Source organism: Scyliorhinus torazame, chromosome 2 (genome assembly GCF_047496885.1).
Source record: "Scyliorhinus torazame isolate Kashiwa2021f chromosome 2, sScyTor2.1, whole genome shotgun sequence".
In the NCBI taxonomy this organism is placed as follows: Eukaryota; Metazoa; Chordata; class Chondrichthyes; order Carcharhiniformes; family Scyliorhinidae; genus Scyliorhinus; species Scyliorhinus torazame.
The window spans coordinates 122,777,670-122,795,363 of record NC_092708.1 but is presented as its reverse complement, the minus strand read 5'-3'; the positions used below and the strand labels follow the sequence as shown (position 1 = coordinate 122,795,363).

Here is a 17,694-nt window from a genome sequence, read left to right as displayed (position 1 = left end):
GAAACATTTCGACCAGTACGTGTATGGCCGCCACTTCACGATCGTGACTGATCATAAGCCTCTGCTGGGACTTTTCAGAGAGGATAAGCCAATACCGCCCATTGCTTCCGCACGGATCCAGCACAGGGCTTTGTTGCTCGCTGCATACGAGTATTGTCTGGAGCACAAACCAGGAACGCAGATAGCAAATGCCGATGCACTGAGCCGATTGCCTTTATCGACCGGCCCCATGTCGACCCTCACGACCGGTGAGGTGGTTGCAACCCTAAATCTTATGGACACCTTGCCTGTCACGGCATCTCAGATCCATGAGTGTACCCAGACGGAGCCAGTCCTGTCAAAGGTTTGGCACATAATCCTATATGGTGGGCAGCATAGACAGCTCCCAGGCGAGTTGCGGGCATTTTCCTCCAAGCTGTCAGAATTCAGTGTGGAAGACGGCATCCTCTTGTGCGGGACGCGTGTGATTGTCCCGGAAAAAGGACAGGAGCTGATACCAAGAGACTTGCACAATGGGCATCCAGGTGTGACCAAAATGAAAATGTTGGCCCAGAGTTATGTTTGGTGGCCAGGCCTCGACGCCGACATTGAGAAGGTGGCCCAAAACTGCTCCATTTGTCAGGAGCATCAGAAGCTTCCGCCAGCCGCGCCCCTACATCACTGGGCGCGCTTGCATGCGGATTTCGCCAGCCCTTTTCAAGGATCCATGTTCCTTTTATTAATTGACGCCCAGTCTAAATGGCTAGAGGTGCATAAGATGCTAGGCACAACGTCCTGCGCAACAATTTAGAAGATGCGTTTATCTTTTTGTACACATGGCCTCCCGAGGTGCTGGTCACGGACAACGGCACTCCGTTGGGAATGTGTTTTATTCAAACATAAACCCACTCCCTAGTGGTTATTCAGTGGCAAAGAAGGGCAAATGGCAATGGTGACCTTAGCACACTCCCAGTGAGACTGAGAAGACACACCCAGAGTGAGGCCCATCAAAGAGTGTGTTTGGGAGCTGCGAATTTAAAGCTATGTGAAATTCGAGGCTGGGTGGGAGGAGGTGCCTTTTATTCCTTGATTTGTCACTCTCAAATTTCCAGTGAGTGGCCTTGCCCTGCTGGAGGTGACTACAAGGGAGAGAGCTGATTGGTGAGTAGCAGGTAAGGCAGGTAAGTCCTTCACATCGGGAACGAAGCTGAGCGGGTGAAATCCCGAGTGCAATCTGAGAAGATAAGTGGTATTTGTGTCTCTGAGCGGGGGAAATCCGGTGTGCAGTCTGGGAAGGTAAGTGTTTTTTCTGTCTGTGCCTCTGTTTTCAAATTGTGGGGGGGAAAAGCTGAGAAGTGACGTCACGGTAAAGCTGTGACCTGATTGGCTGGTAGGGAACCTGTGTTAAATTTGAAAAAAAACCACTGAAAAAAACTAATTAAACTAATTAATTAACTAGGTAGCGGTGTAACTAAACCTGAGAGCGGAGATTAGTGTTTAGCATTCAATTTTACAGTAGAAATCTAGCGCCAGGGGCCATATAGTTAATTGTAACTTTATCTATTAATAATTTAATAAGTATTTATTTTAAATTAATTAACTAGTGCTTAAATGTCACTCAGCGGGGTGCAGTGCTCTAACTGTGAGATGTGGGAGAGCCATGACGCTTCCAGCATTCTGGTCAACTAGGTCTGCAGGATGTGTAACCAATGGCAACTCCTCACAGACCGCGTGGTTCATTTGGAGTAGTAGTAATGGATGTACTTCGGAGCAAGCAGGTGGCAGACAGCGTGATAGATAAGAGTTATAGAGACGTGGTCACGCCCAAGGTGCAGGCAGACAGATGGGTGACCGCTAGAAAGGGCAGGCAGTCAGTGCAGGAATCCCCTTTGGCTGTCCCCCTCTCGAACAAATATACCATTTGGGATTCTGTTGGGGGGCTAGCCTATCAGGAGAAACCAACAGCAGCCAGAACAGTGGTACCACTACTGTCTCTGTTGCTCAGCAGGGGAGGGCAAAGTGCAGGAGAGTAACAGTTAAAGGGGACTAGATAGGGGCACAGATAGGCGCTTCTGTGCACGTGAAAAAGACTCCGGGATGGTATGTTGCCTCCCTGGTGCCAGGGTCAAGGATGCCTCTGAACGAATACAGGACATCCTGAAGGGGGACGGTGAACAGCCAGAGGTCATAGTACTGATAAGTAATAACGATATAGGCAGGAAGAGCGATGAGGTCCTGCAGAAGGAGTTTGGGGAGTTAGGCAGTAAGCTAAAAAGCATGACCTCTAGGGTTATAATCTCAGGATTACTCCCTGTGTCATGTGCTAGTGAGGCTAGAAATAGGAGGATAATGCAGCTAAATACGTGGCTAAACTGGTGGCATAGGAGGGAGTGTTTCAGATTTCTGGACCTTGGGGATCTCTTTTGGGGCAGGTGTGACCTGTACAAGAAGGACGGGTTGCATCTAAACTGGAAGGGCACCAATAACCTGGCTGGGAGGTTTGCTGAGTCACTTGGGAGGATTTAAACTAGTATGGCAGGAGGTTGGGAACCAGAGCGTTAGCTTAGAAGGTGTAAGAACTGAAGGGGCAATAGAAAGCAAAAAGAAGAGAACAACATCACCCTGTCTGCTCAAATGCAGTGGTCTGAAGTATATTTGTTTCAATGCCAGTACTACAGCAGGTAAGGCAGATGAACTTAGAGCACTGATTAGTACTTGCAACTACGATGTTGTTGCCAACACAGCAACGTGGTTAAAGGAAGGGTAGGATTGGCAGTTAAATCAACATCAGGCATGTGGGAATCTATCAAGTGACAGTTGATTAGGATTCAGGAAAGTCACATTCCCGAGAGAACAAAGGATAAGTATGGGATGTTTAGGGAGCCTTGGATAATGAGGGATATTGTGAACCTCGTCAAAAAGAAAAAGGCTTTTGTACAGTCTAGAAGGGTGTGGATAGTTGAAACCCTTGAGGAGTATAAAGAAAGTAGGGAACTACTTAAGCGGGAAATTAGGAGGGCTGGGAGGGGTCATGAAAAGTCATTGGCATGTAGGATTAAGGTGAATCCCAATGCTTTCTATTCATATGTAAAAAGCAAGAGGGTGGCCAGGGAATGGATTGGACCACTTAAGGACAATGGAGGGAATCTATGTGTTCAGCCAGAGGAAATGGCGAGATACTAAATGAGTACTTTGCATCAGTGTTCACCAAAGAAAATGACTTTGTGGAAGATGACCTTGGGTAGGTTGTGTGGATAGTCTGGGTCATGATGACACCAAAAAAGAGGATGTATTGGGTGTTTTAAAAGATATTAAGGTAGATATGTCTCCTGGGCCGGATGGGATTTATCCCAGAATACTGAGGGAAGCAAGGGAGGAAATTGCTGGGGCCTTGATTGTCATCTTTGTATCCTCATTGGTTACATGTGAGATCACAGAGGACTGGAGAATAGCTTTTTTATCATAGAATTTACAGTGCAGAAGGAGGCCATTCGGCCCATCAAGTCTGTACCGGCTCTTGGAAAGAGCACCCTACCCAAGGTCAACACCTCCATCCTATCCCCATAACCCAGTAACCCCTCCCAACACTAAGGGCAATTTTGGACACTAAGGGCAATTTATCATGGCCAATCCACCTAACCTGCACATCTTTGGACTGTGGGAACCGCAGCACCCGAAGGAAACCCACGCACACACTGGGAGGATGTGCAGACTAATATGTTACTGCTGTTTAAGAAAGGTAGCAGGGATGATCCAGGAAACTATAGGCCAGTGAGTTTCAGGTCGGTAGCAGGTAAATTATTGGAGAGAATTCTCAGAGACAGGATTTATACCCATTTGGAAATAAATGGACACATGAGCGATAGACAGCATGGTTATGTGAAGGGGAGGTCGTGCCTCACTAACTTGATTACGTTTTTTTTAAAAATAAAATATTTTATTGAAAATTTTTGGTCAACCAACACAGTACATTGTGCATCCTTTACACAATATTATAACAACACAAATAACAATGACCTATTTTATAAACAGAAAATGAATAAATAATAAATAACAAAAATGAAAACTAACCCTAATTGGCAACTGCCTTATCACAAGTAACACTCTCCAAAAATATAATTTAACAGTCCAATATATAATTATCTGTAGCAACGACCTATACATATTATACAGTATATATTAACAACCCTGAGAGTCCTTCTGGTTCCTCCTCCCCCCCGCCCCCCCCCCCCCCATCCTGGGCTGCTGCTGCTGCCTTCTTTTTTCCATTCCATCTATCTTTCTGCGAGGTATTCGACGAACGGTTGCCACCGCCTGGTGAACCCTTGAGCCGACCCCCTTAGAACGAGCTTAATCCGCTCTAGCTTTATAAACCCTGCCATGTCATTTATCCAGGTCTCCACCCCCGGGGGCTTGGCTTCTTTCCACATTAGCAATATCCTGCGCCGGGCTACTAGGGACGCAAAGTCCAAAACATCGGCCTCTCTCGCCTCCTGCACTCCCGGCTCTTGTGCAACCCCAAATATAGCCAACCCCCAGCTTGGTTCGACCCGGACCCCCACTACTTTTGTAAGCACCTTTGTCACCCCCATCCAAAACCCCTGTAGTGCCGGGCATGACCAAAACATATGGGTATGATTCGCTGGGCTTCTCGAGCACCTCGCACACCTATCCTCCACCCCAAAAAATTTACTGAGCCGTGCTCCAGTCATATGCGCCCTGTGTAATACCTTAAACTGAATCAGGCTTAGCCTGGCACACGAGGACGAGGAGTTTACCCTGCTTAGGGCGTCTGCCCACAGCCCCTCCTCGATCGCCTCCCCCAGCTCTTCTTCCCATTTCCCTTTTAGTTCATCTACCACAGTCTCCCCTTCGCCCCTCATTTCCCTATATATATCTGACACCTTACCATCCCCCACCCATGTCTTTGAGATCACTCTGTCCTGCACCTCTTGTGTCGGGAGCTGCGGGAATTCCCTCACCTGTTGCCTCGCAAAAGCCCTCAGTTGCATATACCTGAATGCATTCCCTTGGGGCAACCCATATTTCTCGGTCAGCGCTCCCAGACTCGCGAACTTCCCATCCACAAACAGATCTTTCAGTTGCGTTATTCCTGCTCTTCGCCACATTCCATATCCCCCATCCATTCCCCCCGGGGCAAACCTATGGTTGTTTCTTATCGGGGACCTCCCCAAGGCTCCAGTCTTTCCCCTATGCCGTCTCCACTGTCCCCAAATCTTCAGTGTAGCCACCATCACCGGGCTTGTGGTGTAGTTCCTCGGTGAGAACGGCAATGGGGCTGTCACCATAGCCTGTAGGCTAGTCCCCCTACAGGACGCCCTCTCTAATCTCTTCCACGCCGCTCCCTCCTCCTCTCCCATCCACTTACTCACCATTGAAATATTAGCGGCCCAATAATACTCACTTAGGCTCGGTAGTGCCAGCCCCCCCCTATCCCTGCTATGCTGTAAGAATCCCTTCCTCCCTCTCGGGGTCTTCCCGGCCCACACAAAACCCATGATGCTCTTTTCAATCCTTTTAAAAAAAGCCTTCGTGATCACCACCGGGAGGCACTGAAACACAAAGAGGAATCTCGGGAGGACCACCATCTTAACCGCCTGCACCCTCCCTGCCAGTGACAGGGATACCATATCCCATCTCTTGAAATCCTCCTCCATTTGTTCCACCAACCGCGTTAAATTTAACCTATGCAATGTGCCCCAATTCTTGGCTATCTGGATCCCCAGGTAACGAAAGTCCCTTGTTACCTTCCTCAACGGTAGGTCCTCTATTTCTCTACTCTGCTCCCCTGGATGCACCACAAACAACTCACTTTACCCCATGTTCAATTTATACCCTGAAAAATCCCCTAACTCCCCAAGTTTCCGCATTATTTCTGGCATCCCCTCCGCCGGGTCTGCCACATATAGTAACAAATCGTCCGCATACAAAGATACCCGGTGTTCTTCTCCTCCTCTAAGTACTCCCCTCCACTTCTTGGAACCCCTCAACGCTATCGCCAGGGGCTCAATCGCCAGTGCAAACAATAATGGGGACAGAGGGCATCCCTGCCTTGTCCCTCTATAGAGCCGAAAATATGCAGATCCCCGTCCATTCGTGACCACGCTCGCCATCGGGGCCCTATACAACAGCTGCACCCATCTAACATACCCCTCTCCAAAACCAAATCTCCTCAACACCTCCCACAAATAATCCCACTCCACTCTATCAAATGCTTTCTCGGCATCCATCGCCACTACTATCTCCGTTTCCCCCTCTGGTGGGGGCATCATCATTACCCCTAACAGCCTCCGTATATTCGTGTTCAGCTGTCTCCCCTTCACAAACCCAGTTTGGTCCTCGTGGACCACCCCCGGGACACATTCCTCTATTCTCATTGCCATTACCTTGGCCAGGATCTTGGCATCTACATTTAGGAGGGAAATAGGTCTATAGGACCCGCATTGTAGCTGGTCCTTTTCCTTCTTTAAGAGAAGCGATATCGTTGCTTCAGACATAGTCAGGGGCAGTTGTCCCCTTTCCTTTGCCTCATTAAAGGTCCTCGTCAATACCGGGGCGAGCAAGTCCACATATTTTCTATAGAATTCGACTGGGAATCCATCCGGTCCCGGGGCCTTTCCCGCCTGCATGCTCCTAATTCCTTTCACCACTTCTTCTACCTCGATCTGTGCTCCCAGTCCCACCCTTTCCTGCTCTTCCACCTTGGGAAATTCCAGCCGATCCAAAAGGCTCATCATTCTCTCCCTCCCATCCGGGGGTTGAGCTTCATATAATTTTTTATAAAATGTCTTGAACACTCCATTCACTCTCTCTGCTCCCCGCTCCATCTCTCCTTCCTCATCCCTCACTCCCCCTATTTCCCTCGCTGCTCCCCTTTTCCTCAATTGGTGTGCCAGCAACCTGCTCGCCTTCTCCCCATATTCGTACTGTACACCCTGTGCCTTCCTCCATTGTGCCTCTGCAGTGCCCGTAGTCAGCAAGTCAAATTCTACATGTAGCCTTTGCCTTTCCCTGTACAGTCCCTCCTCCGGTGCTTCCGCATATTGTCTGTCCACCCTCAAAGGTTCTTGCAGCAACCGCTCCCGTTCCTTACTCTCCTGCTTCCCTTTATGTGCCCTTATTGATATCAGCTCCCCTCTAACCACCGCCTTCAGCGCCTCCCAGACCACTCCCACCTGGACCTCCCCATTATCATTGAGTTCCAAGTACTTTTCAATGCACCCCCTCACCCTTAGACACACCCCCTCATCTGCCATTAGTCCCATGTCCATTCTCCAGGGTGGGCGCCCTCCTGTTTCCTCCCCTATCTCCAAGTCTACCCAGTGTGGAGCGTGATCCGAAATGGCTATAGCCGTATACTCCGTTCCCCTCACCTTCGGGATCAACGCCCTTCCCAGCACAAAAAAGTCTATTCGCGAGTAGACTTTATGGACATAGGAGAAAAACGAGAACTCCTTACTCCTAGGTCTGCTAAATCTCCACGGGTCTATACCTCCCATTTTCTCCATAAAATCTTTAAGTACCTTGGCTGCTGCCGGCCTCCTTCCAGTCCTGGACTTCAACCTATCCAGCCCTGGTTCCAACACCGTATTAAAATCTCCCCCCATTATCAGCTTTCCCATCTCTAGGTCCGGAATGCGTCCTAGCATCCGCCTCATAAAATTGGCATCATCCCAGTTCGGGGCATATACGTTTACCAAAACCACCGTCTCCCCCTGTAGTTTGCCACTCACCATCACGTATCTGCCCCCGTTATCCGCCACTATAGTCTTTGCCTCGAACATTACCCGCTTCCCCACTAATATAGCCACCCCCCTGTTTTTCGCATCTAGCCCCGAATGGAACACCTGCCCCACCCATCCTTTGCGTAGCCTAACCTGGTCTATCAGTTTCAGGTGCGTTTCCTGTAACATAACCACATCTGCCTTAAGTTTCTTAAGGTGTGCGAGTACCCGTGCCCTCTTTATCGGCCCGTTCAGCCCTCTCACGTTCCACGTGATCAGCCGGGTCAGGGGGCTTCCTACCCCCCCTCCATGTCGATTAGCCATCCCCTTTTTCCAGCTCCTCACCCGGTTCCCACGCAGCTGTATCTCCTCCAGGTGGTGCCCCCCCGCCCATCCCCTCCCATACCAGCTCCCCCCTCTCCCCAGCAGCAGCAACCCAGTAATTCCCCCCTCCCACCCCCCCCCGCTAGATCCCCCGCTAGCGTAATTACTCCCCCCATGTTGCTCCCAGAAGTCAGCAAACTCTGGCCGACCTCGGCTTCCCCCCGTGACCTCGGCTCGCACCGTGCGACGCCCCCTCCTTCCTGCTTCTCTATTCCCGCCATGATTATCATAGCGCGGGAACCAAGCCCGCGCTTCTCCCTTGGCCCCGCCCCCAATGGCCAACGCCCCATCTCCTCTACCTCCCCTCCTCCCCCATCACCACCTGTGGAAGAGAGAAAAGTTACCACATCGCAGGATTAGTACATAAAACTCCTCTTTCCCCCCTTTTTAACCCCCCTCTTCGCCCCCCCACATTCGCCCCACCACTTTGTTCAAACGTTCTTTTTAATAACCCGCTCATTCCAGTTTTTCTTCCACAATAAAAGTCCACGCTTCATCCGCCGTCTCAAAGTAGCGGTGCCTCCCTCGATATGTGACCCACAGTCTTGCCGGTTGCAGCATTCCAAATTTTATCTTCTTTTTATGAAGCACCGCCTTGGCCCGATTAAAGCTCGTCCTCCTTCTCGCCACCTCCGCACTCCAGTCTTGATAAACGCGGATCACCGCGTTCTCCCATTTACTGCTCTGAGTTTTCTTTGCCCATCTAAGGACCATTTCTCTATCCTTAAAACGGAGGAATCTCACCACTATGGCTCTGGGAATTTCTCCTGCTCTCGGTCCTCGCGCCATCACTCGGTATGCTCCCTCCACCTCCAACGGACCCGCCGGGGCCTCCGCTCCCATTAACGAGTGCAGCATCGTGCTCATATATGCCCCGACGTCCGCTCCCTCCGCACCTTCAGGAAGACCAAGAATCCTCAAGTTGTTCCACCTTGCGTTGTTCTCCAGTGCCTCCAACCTTTCCACACATCGTTTCTGATGTGCCTCATGCATCTCCGTCTTCACCACCAGGCCCTGTATGTCGTCCTCATTCTCGGCTGCCTTTGCCTTCACGACCCGAAGCTCCCGCTCCTGGGTCTTTTGTTCCTCCTTTAGCCCTTCGATCGCCTGTAGTATCGGGGCCAACAGCTCTTTCTTCATTTCCTTTTTGAGCTCTTCCACACAGCATTTCAAGAACTCTTGTTGTTCAGGGCCCCATGTTAAACTGCCACCTTCCGACGCCATCTTGGTTTTTGTTTGCCTTCCTTGCCGCTGTTCTAAAGGATCCACTGCAATCCGGCCACTTTCTCCTCCTTTTTTCATCCGTATCCAGGGGGGATTCCCTTCTGGTTTACCGCACAGTGTTTTTAGCTGTCAAAATTGCCGTTGGGGCTCCTATCAAGAGCCCAAAAGTCCGTTTCACCGGGAGCTGCCGAAACGTGCGACTCAGCTGGTCATCGCCGCACCCGGAAGTCTGATTAAGTTTTTTGAGGAGTTGACAAAGATGATTGATGAAGGGAGGGCAGTGGGTGTTGTTTACATGGACTTCAGTAAAGCCTTTGACAAGGTGCCTCATGACAGACTGTACAAAAGGTTAAGTCACACGGGATCAGAGGTGAGGTGGCAAGATGGATACAGAACTGGCTCAGTCACAGGAGGCAGAGGGTAGCAGTAGAAAGGTGTTTTTCTGAATATAAGGTTGTGACTAGTGGTGTTCCAAAGGGATCGGTGCAGGGGCCCCTGTTTTTTGTAGTATGGCGGAAAATGTAGCTGGTCTGATTAGTAAGTTTGTGGATGACACCAAGGTTGGTGGAGTGGCAGATAGTGTTGAGGATTGTCAGAGGATACAGCAGGACACAGATAGGTTGGAGACTTGGGCAGAGCAGCAAATGGAGTTTAACCCAGACAAATGTGAGGTAATGTATTTTGGTAGGTCTAACATAGAAGGGAAATATACAGTAAATGGCAAGACTTAGAATATAGAAAGCCAGAGAGATCTGGGCATACAGGTCCACAAATCTTATGAACGTGGCAACTCAAGAGGACAAGGTAGTCAAGAAAGCATATGGAATGCTTGCCTTCATTGGATGGGGCATCGAGTATATAAACTGGCAAGTCATGCTACAGTTGTATAGAACCTTGGTAAGGCTGCACTTTGAATATTGCACACAATTCTAGTCGCCACAGTACCAGAAGGATGTGGAGGCTTTGGAGAGGATGCATCGGAAGTTCCCAGGATGTTGCCTGGTCTGGATGGTGTTAGCTATGCGGAGAAGCTGAATAGACTCGGACTGTTTTCATAAGAACGGCAGAGGTTGAGGGGCGACCGGATAGAGGTCTATAAGATTATGAGGGGCATGGAAATAGTGGATGGGCAGGCATTCTTTCCCAGGGTGGAGGGGTCAGTCACCAGGGGGCATCGGTTTATGGTCCGTGGGGCAAAGTTGAGAGGAGATGTGCGAAGCAGGTTTTTTTGCACAGAGTGGTGAGTACCTGGAAGGCACTGCCCGGGGAGGTTGTGGAAGCAGATTCATTAACGGCGTTGAAAAGGCATCTCGACAAATACATGGATAGGATGGGTATAGAGGGATACGGCATTGGGAAGTGTCGAGGGTTCTTACCAAGGGTGGTACCATGACCGGCACATGTTTGGAGGACCGAAGTATCTGTTCCTGTGCTGAAGTGTTCTTTGTTCTTTGAAAAGTAGAGGGGGAGGAACATTAAAATTGGAAATTGCACAAAGAAAGTGGAGGTTACTGTTTGCATTTGTGGGAGAGTGACAACAAGAGCACACAGATTTGAAGTGATGGGCAAAAGAATCAAAGGTGACACGAGGAAAGGTTTTTTAACAAAACGAGTAGGTATGATCTTGAATACTTTGCTTAAAACATGATGGAAGCAGATTAAATCATGGCTTTCAGAAAAGAATTGGATAAGCACCCGAAAGGAAAACACTTGCAGGGCTATGGGGAAAGGTGGGACTAGCTAAATTGCTCCAGAAGGGAGCTGCACAAGTTTGATGGGCCAAGTGGCCACCACTAGTGCTGTGACTATTCCATGATTCTAAGTAAAATATATTTAGTCTCGAGGCAAATAGAGGAAACTCAATGTGAACAGAAGAACATTGAAACCAACTAGAAAAAAAATCTAATATGCTGCTCTGGATAGAGATTTTAAAATGCACAGATATCAAAAATGTTCAACAAACTTTGAAAAATAAATTTGGTAAACTTTGGTTTTGGTTTGTAGCAGCAAACGTGATTGTAGTGAAAAGTCTTTTTGTGAAGTACTCAAATAGTTTTATGTGACTTTAAGCGTTATTTGAAGATCATGCATGTAAATGCATATTATAAGAGTCAAGGCTTATTTCTTGTCTAAACCATCCAACTATAGTGTGTAACCAAACTATTTATGCAAATATAATTTTGAATGCTTGACTACTACATTATGCATATTTTCTTCATCTGAAATATTTTAGGAATTGCCAGAAAAGTGGAAGAATCTGAAAAAGATTGCTTTAACAGTAAAGCATGAAGTGGCACCTTTGCAGTCCAATGAAGTAGCTGTTATCAGAAGAAAATATGTACAGTTTGAGGTGAGATCAGCTTTTAGCTCAGTGCTTTGAATCAAATGGTTTCACATTTTTTGTTCTGCTAACAAGCTAGAAGTAAGCATCAGTGAACCAGGAAATTGTAAACTCTGAGAAGGGGATGTCCAGAGATAACAATTATGTGTTTGACGGTGGTGAAATCTAAATAGATCTGATAATGTAAATCCCAGTTTAGAAAATGGGAGTAGTGCTTCCTCCCCTTTCAGTGTGAATTATTCTTAATCTACTAGGTTATGAATCTCTCTTGGTAATTGGTTGCAGACCATATAGCCATCCTTTAGAGCTTGCTTTGCTGTGGAACGTGTTTTTTAATAGCACCATTAAAGTTAAAATTCTGACACAGTCATGTTATGTAATCATTGAATGTCAGCTTATGCACTAAACAGATGTAATGTTAATATAAGTTTTATAATTTGTCGTATTCAAAGCTCAAACAGTAATTGCACAGGATGTATAAACCAAAGTTGAGAATAATAGGCTGATTAATTTCCATCATTGAATAGTGTTTGTTTACAATGCAGCAATGATCTTCGTAGCAATGAGAGATTTTGCATTTTACTTGAAATACCTTGCAGAAGTATGTTATGATGGTCCTATTATTTCTATTCTAATGTACATTTTTAAACATCACCACAGTCCCAGAGGACCTGCTCTCCCATTTGAGTGCTGACTGGTGGTGATTTAACCTGAGGGTCAGGGTGAGGGGCAAGGTTGAGAAGGAGGGATTCATGAATAACCTCAGCCAGTTCAGATGGTAAAGTTTAAAAAAATATATATTTTTTATTCTCCTCTTTCACATTTTCTCCCAAATTTGCACCCAACAATAAATAATAATCAGTAACGAATGTAATATCAATCCCCATAACAATAACAACGATCCCATCCTCCCACCAAACGCCAAACATTGGCCCGCATGTTAACATAAACAAATGACAAAAAGGAATCAGGAATCATCCATAATCACCATTGACACCCTCCCCACAAACCTCCCAGCCCCCAACCCCCCCTAATGTTCGATATGAGCCAATTCTCAAAAGTGCACAATGAATAACGCCCATGAATTGTAGAACCCCTCCATCCTTCCCCTCAGTTCAAATTTGACCTTTTCAAGCGTTACGAATTCCAGCAGGTCCCCCCGCCACACCAGGGCACAGGGTGGAGAGGTTGATCTCCACCCCAACAGGATCCTCCTTCAGGCGATCAACGAGGCGAAGGTTACATCTGCCTCCGCGCCCGTTTCCAACCCCGGCTGGTCCGACACCCCGAATATGGCCTCCCGAGGGCCCGGGTCCAGTTTCACGTGCACCACGTTAGAGATTACCCTAAACACCTCCTTCCAGTAATCCTCCAGCTTTGGACAGGACCAAAACATATGAACGTGGTTTGCCCCCCCGCAGCGTTGTTCAGACGGTAAAGTTAATGGTCCACCCAAGGTTCTTATTCGTATTTCAGAGCCTCCCAATCTTCATTCCAAGGCGTTTTTTAGGAATCTCAGGTGACCTCAAGGTTTGTATGGGCGGGTGAAACCGCGCGGGGATTCTGGCAGGGATTTGATGACGTCATGTCGGAGGTACTGAAGGTAAGGGTGGTTCTGATTTTTGGTGTGTCAGAACACCAGGGAGTCCAGGGGGCGAGAGAGGCCGATGTTTTGGCCTTTGCCTTCCTGGTAGCCCGGAGACGGATCTTGTTAGCATGGAGAGACTCGGAACCCCCAAAGTTGGGGGTATTAATAAATAATAATCTTTATTGTCACAAATAGGCTTACATTAACACTGCAATGAAGTTACTGTGAAAAGCCCCTAGTCTCCGCATTCCAGTGCCTGTTCGGGTACACCGAGGGGAATTCAGAATGTCCAATTCACCTAACAGCACGGGCTGGATTCTGCGGCCGGAAAATCCAAGTTTACGACCAAATCGGGGGCGACGCCGCTTTCGCAATGCTCCGCTTCCTCCAAAGCCGCGTACTCGCAGCTTACGCCACATATCGACAGCCTCAGGACATTGCCTGAGGCCCACCCCCTGGTGCTCCGCCCCCGACCGGCCGAGTTCCTGATGGCGTGGGTCTTTCATGGTCTAACCCGTCGGGAACTTGGTGTGGTGGCTGTGGACTCAGCCCAGCGCCGCCACAGTCGGGGGAGGGCCGATCCGTGCAGGGGGGGCATTATTCGGGGCTGGGGGTACTGTGAAGGGGTGGTCTGGGGCGCGCAAACCGGCCAAATGGGGGGGCATTATTTTGTGGGTCGGGTCCGCGAGCGGCCTCCGCCATGAAGCACAGCTTGGCCGCTGCAGGCCGCCGCTGTGTGCATGCGCGGCTACGGACCCGGCAATTCTCCGGGGCCGCTGCAGGCCGCCACTGTGTGCATGCGCGGCTATGGACCCGGCAATTCAGCTAGATCTGGGTGCTCTACGTTGCCGTCCTGCTAGCCCCCAGCAAAACGGGGAATTTGTGGCCGTTCGGAGATTCCAGCCTTATGTCTTTTGGGACTTGTTGAAGGAAATTGGAGCATCCAGAGGAAACGCACGCAGAGAGGACGTGCATACTCTGCACAGACAGTGACCCAAGCCAGGAATCGAACCTGGGACCCTGGCGCTGTGAAGCAACAGTGCTAACCACTGTGATACCGTGCCGCCATTGGTGACATTAGTGACCATTAGTAACCACTAGTGATATGACTGGATTTCTCATGCTTGGAAGATTAAGTTCGCCCTGATGGGGCTCGATGCTAAGGTTAGCCCAGAGGCGGCGGCCTTTTATTGACTTCTTTGGAAAGGACTAAGCTGTCAGGAGGGTAGGGGTGGTTAAAAAGGGGAGGCATAAGGAGTTGGGTAAGGTGGGAGTAGGTTGGTGGGGAATTGTTCTTGGGGTGTTGTTTATGTAAGCCATGTTGGCTGGGTTTTCTTGGTGTGTGGTTGTTTATTCTGTTAAAATTTATAATATAAATGCCTCAATAAAATATATATTTTTTAAAAACAATAATAAATGTAAAGTAGGAGAAAAGACGGAGAGAAATTATGCAAAATTACATAGACATTGAACTTAAACTGAGAAACAGCATAAAATCGGAAATTTTTAAATATATGTAATTGTTGAGATTTAAGATTAAAATGAGTGTAAGTTAAATTAATGTGAAATATGGGAAGCAATGTGTGTACTGCTGAAAAAAAGTCAAGCTGTTGAAGCTTTTTGACTTGCACTTATCAGAACAGGTAAGAATAGCAAGAATGCTAAATTTGACATTCTTGAGTTTGTCCTGATGAGTATGAGATGACACACTTTGACAGCATGCCTCCTTTTTCAACAATGCTCAAGTTGTGTACCTCAACAATTTGTAGCGCCATCTTTCAGGCATTATACAAATTCAATTTATTTCCTACTTTTTTAATGTTTGCAAGTAGAGGCTGGTTTAGCTCAGCGGGTTAGACAGCTGGTTTGTGATGCAGAACAAGGCCAGCAGCGCAGGTTCAATTCCCGTACCAGCTGAGAATTCTGAATTCTACTTCTGTGTACCTGAACAGGCACCGGAATGTGGCGACTAGGGGCTTTTCACAGTAACTTCATTGCAGTGTTAATGTAAGCCTACTTGTGACAATAAAGATTATGATTATTATTACAGAGAATTGGTAAATTTGTCAACAACAAGACTGGATAATCTCTGAGTTGGGAAGTACAACATGTGGAATAGGATGAATACTTGGGCAGCTAGTCCAGGAAAGAAAAAATAAAAACCTGAAATAAAATGTTTCAGGGGAAGCTTGGAGGAAGCATAGTGCCACCTTGTGTTGGGAGGGTTAAAGGCAAGCCTAAATATACAGTTAAAGTATTGATGGCATCAAAATGTGATAAATTGAAACAGGAAAGGAATTTACTTCACAGAACTTGGCTGGGGGAGTCTATATTATTGATAGATAGAGCAAGATATATTTAATTGTATGCGTACGGTCATATTTTGATTTGCAATCTGATATATTGATGGCATCAAAATGTGATAAATTGAAACAGGAAAGGAATTTATTTCGCAGAACTTGGCTGGGGGAGTCTATATTATTGATAGATAGAGCAAGATATATTTAATTGTATGCGTACGGTCATATTTTGATTTGTAATCTGATATATTGAAAAAATTCTTTATTCATAAATTTCACGACTTAATAAAATCAATGCTGTTGTCATGTATCTCATGTATCTCAAAACAATATTCTCGTTTCACACAAAAAACGCACGCACTTGCTCACAGTGGGTAACAAGATAAACTGATTCAGATGTCCTGGGCTGGATTCTCCGATTTCCAGGCTACAACTGGACGATCCGTGGCATTTTAAGTCAAAAAAACTGCCAAACTGCACCCCCCCCCGCCCCCTCAGAACAGATCCTCCGACCGGTGAGGGGCTAGCAGCTGCGGCATGCAAAACGCATGGCCACCGTGACAAAACGGCTGGAGAAGTGCCGGGTCCTTGGCCGCGCATGCTCACGGCGACGACCTGCAGCCATCGCGCCATAATGGCTCCCGCCCGACTGTGGCGGCACTGGACATAGTCCGCAGCCGCCACGCCGGGCCCCCGACCGCTGGGACCACACGTCCGCCACACGGTCAGGAACTCGGCCTATCGGGGTCGGAGCATCGCAAAAGGGCCTTCAGGTGACTTCCTGAGGGAATCTCAAGGGCGTGCGGCAGCCCCTCGATGACGGTGTTTTGGAGGGGGGGTGCATCCAAAAACAGGCACCACCCCTGATTCCATCGTAAAAAGGGATTCTCCGCCTGATCATCAATTACGAAACCGGCGTCGGGGAATGAAGAATACCGCCCCCTGTTTTTCTATGTGCATAATTATAATGCTACCAACTCCTTTACACACTTCTGGACATTAAACTTTCATCTGATATCCTGCTGATTACTCTTGCTTCAAATTCTTGCATTTGACTGCCTCATCAGAACTTTCTTGATGCAGCCCGATATTAATTCATCACATTCAGTTGCCGTTGTGTATTCCCTTTCTCCCCTTTCCTTTCTCTCCTCCGTCTATTCTCTCCAAACAATCATGCTCACATTTTATCTTTGTTGCTAACACTTTATTCACCAACTCTGTGCAACTGAAACTAAATGATGGAAATGTCAAGTGATAACTGTTGTGATGGAAATTAGTATTTTAGTTCAAAAGCCTTTGCCATGCTTTCAAAAGGAATATTACTGATTGTTTTGTTTCTTTTTCAGGAAAACCAATGCAAGTTCAGAGAACAGTTTCGGAATGAAGCCATTTTAAGGTTTAATACACACAATCCATATACACTTTTAGACAAGGTGAGAACACGTTAGACATTTCAACTGTATATTATTGACAGTTCTTTGCAATACATGAATTGCTATAGCTGTATTTCAGGTGCTGTCTAATTTTTTTCTTGTGTCGTAGACACATGGGAACATTATCAAGCTAGAAGCTGAAATGCACTCTCTTCAGAGAACAGCTGAGCTATTTGAAGTGAATGTACCAGATTATAAACAACTGAAACAATGCAGTTTAGATATTGTTCTATTGAAGTCTGTCTGGGACATGGTTTTTTTTGTCCAGGTAAGTTTGAATTGTTAATCGTCAACTACAAAAGTTAATGAAGTGACTAAATATTAATTTCAAATAACGATTAAATTTGGAGTATCCCTATCCTACTTCGTTCAGAGGTTTAACTAGAATCAGTTTACAATCTTAGCAATTATAGATAAAGCATTACATTCACAGATTTTGTACATCTTGCCTGGTATAGGGTGGAATATTCCACCCCCGCCAGTGGTGGGAATCGTGGTGAGCAGGGGCACTAAATTTGACATGGTGAAAAAAGTCCCTCTGGTTAAAATAGTTTTGAATTTTGTTCTTGCGACTTTGATGGTGGGTTAAAGTTGGGTTGAGTTTCCCGCTGATCTGTGCCAGGATCCAGGCGGCACGGTGGCACAGTTGGTAGCAATGCTGCCTCACAGCACAAGGAACCCAGGTTCAATTCCAGCCTTG

General features: G+C 47.3%; 1 protein-coding gene across 1 annotated transcript in view; it reads left to right on the top strand.

Annotated features, from left to right (window-relative positions):
* The window catches only part of dnah9l (dynein, axonemal, heavy polypeptide 9 like), a 1,249,478-nt gene that overhangs the window by 268,482 nt on the left and 963,302 nt on the right, over positions 1–17,694 (top strand). The window contains exons 17-19 of the mRNA XM_072476205.1: positions 11,566–11,682; positions 16,908–16,994; positions 17,104–17,262. Coding sequence (XP_072332306.1) covers positions 11,566–11,682; positions 16,908–16,994; positions 17,104–17,262 — 363 coding nt within the window. The remainder of the gene's footprint in view (positions 1–11,565; positions 11,683–16,907; positions 16,995–17,103; positions 17,263–17,694) is intronic.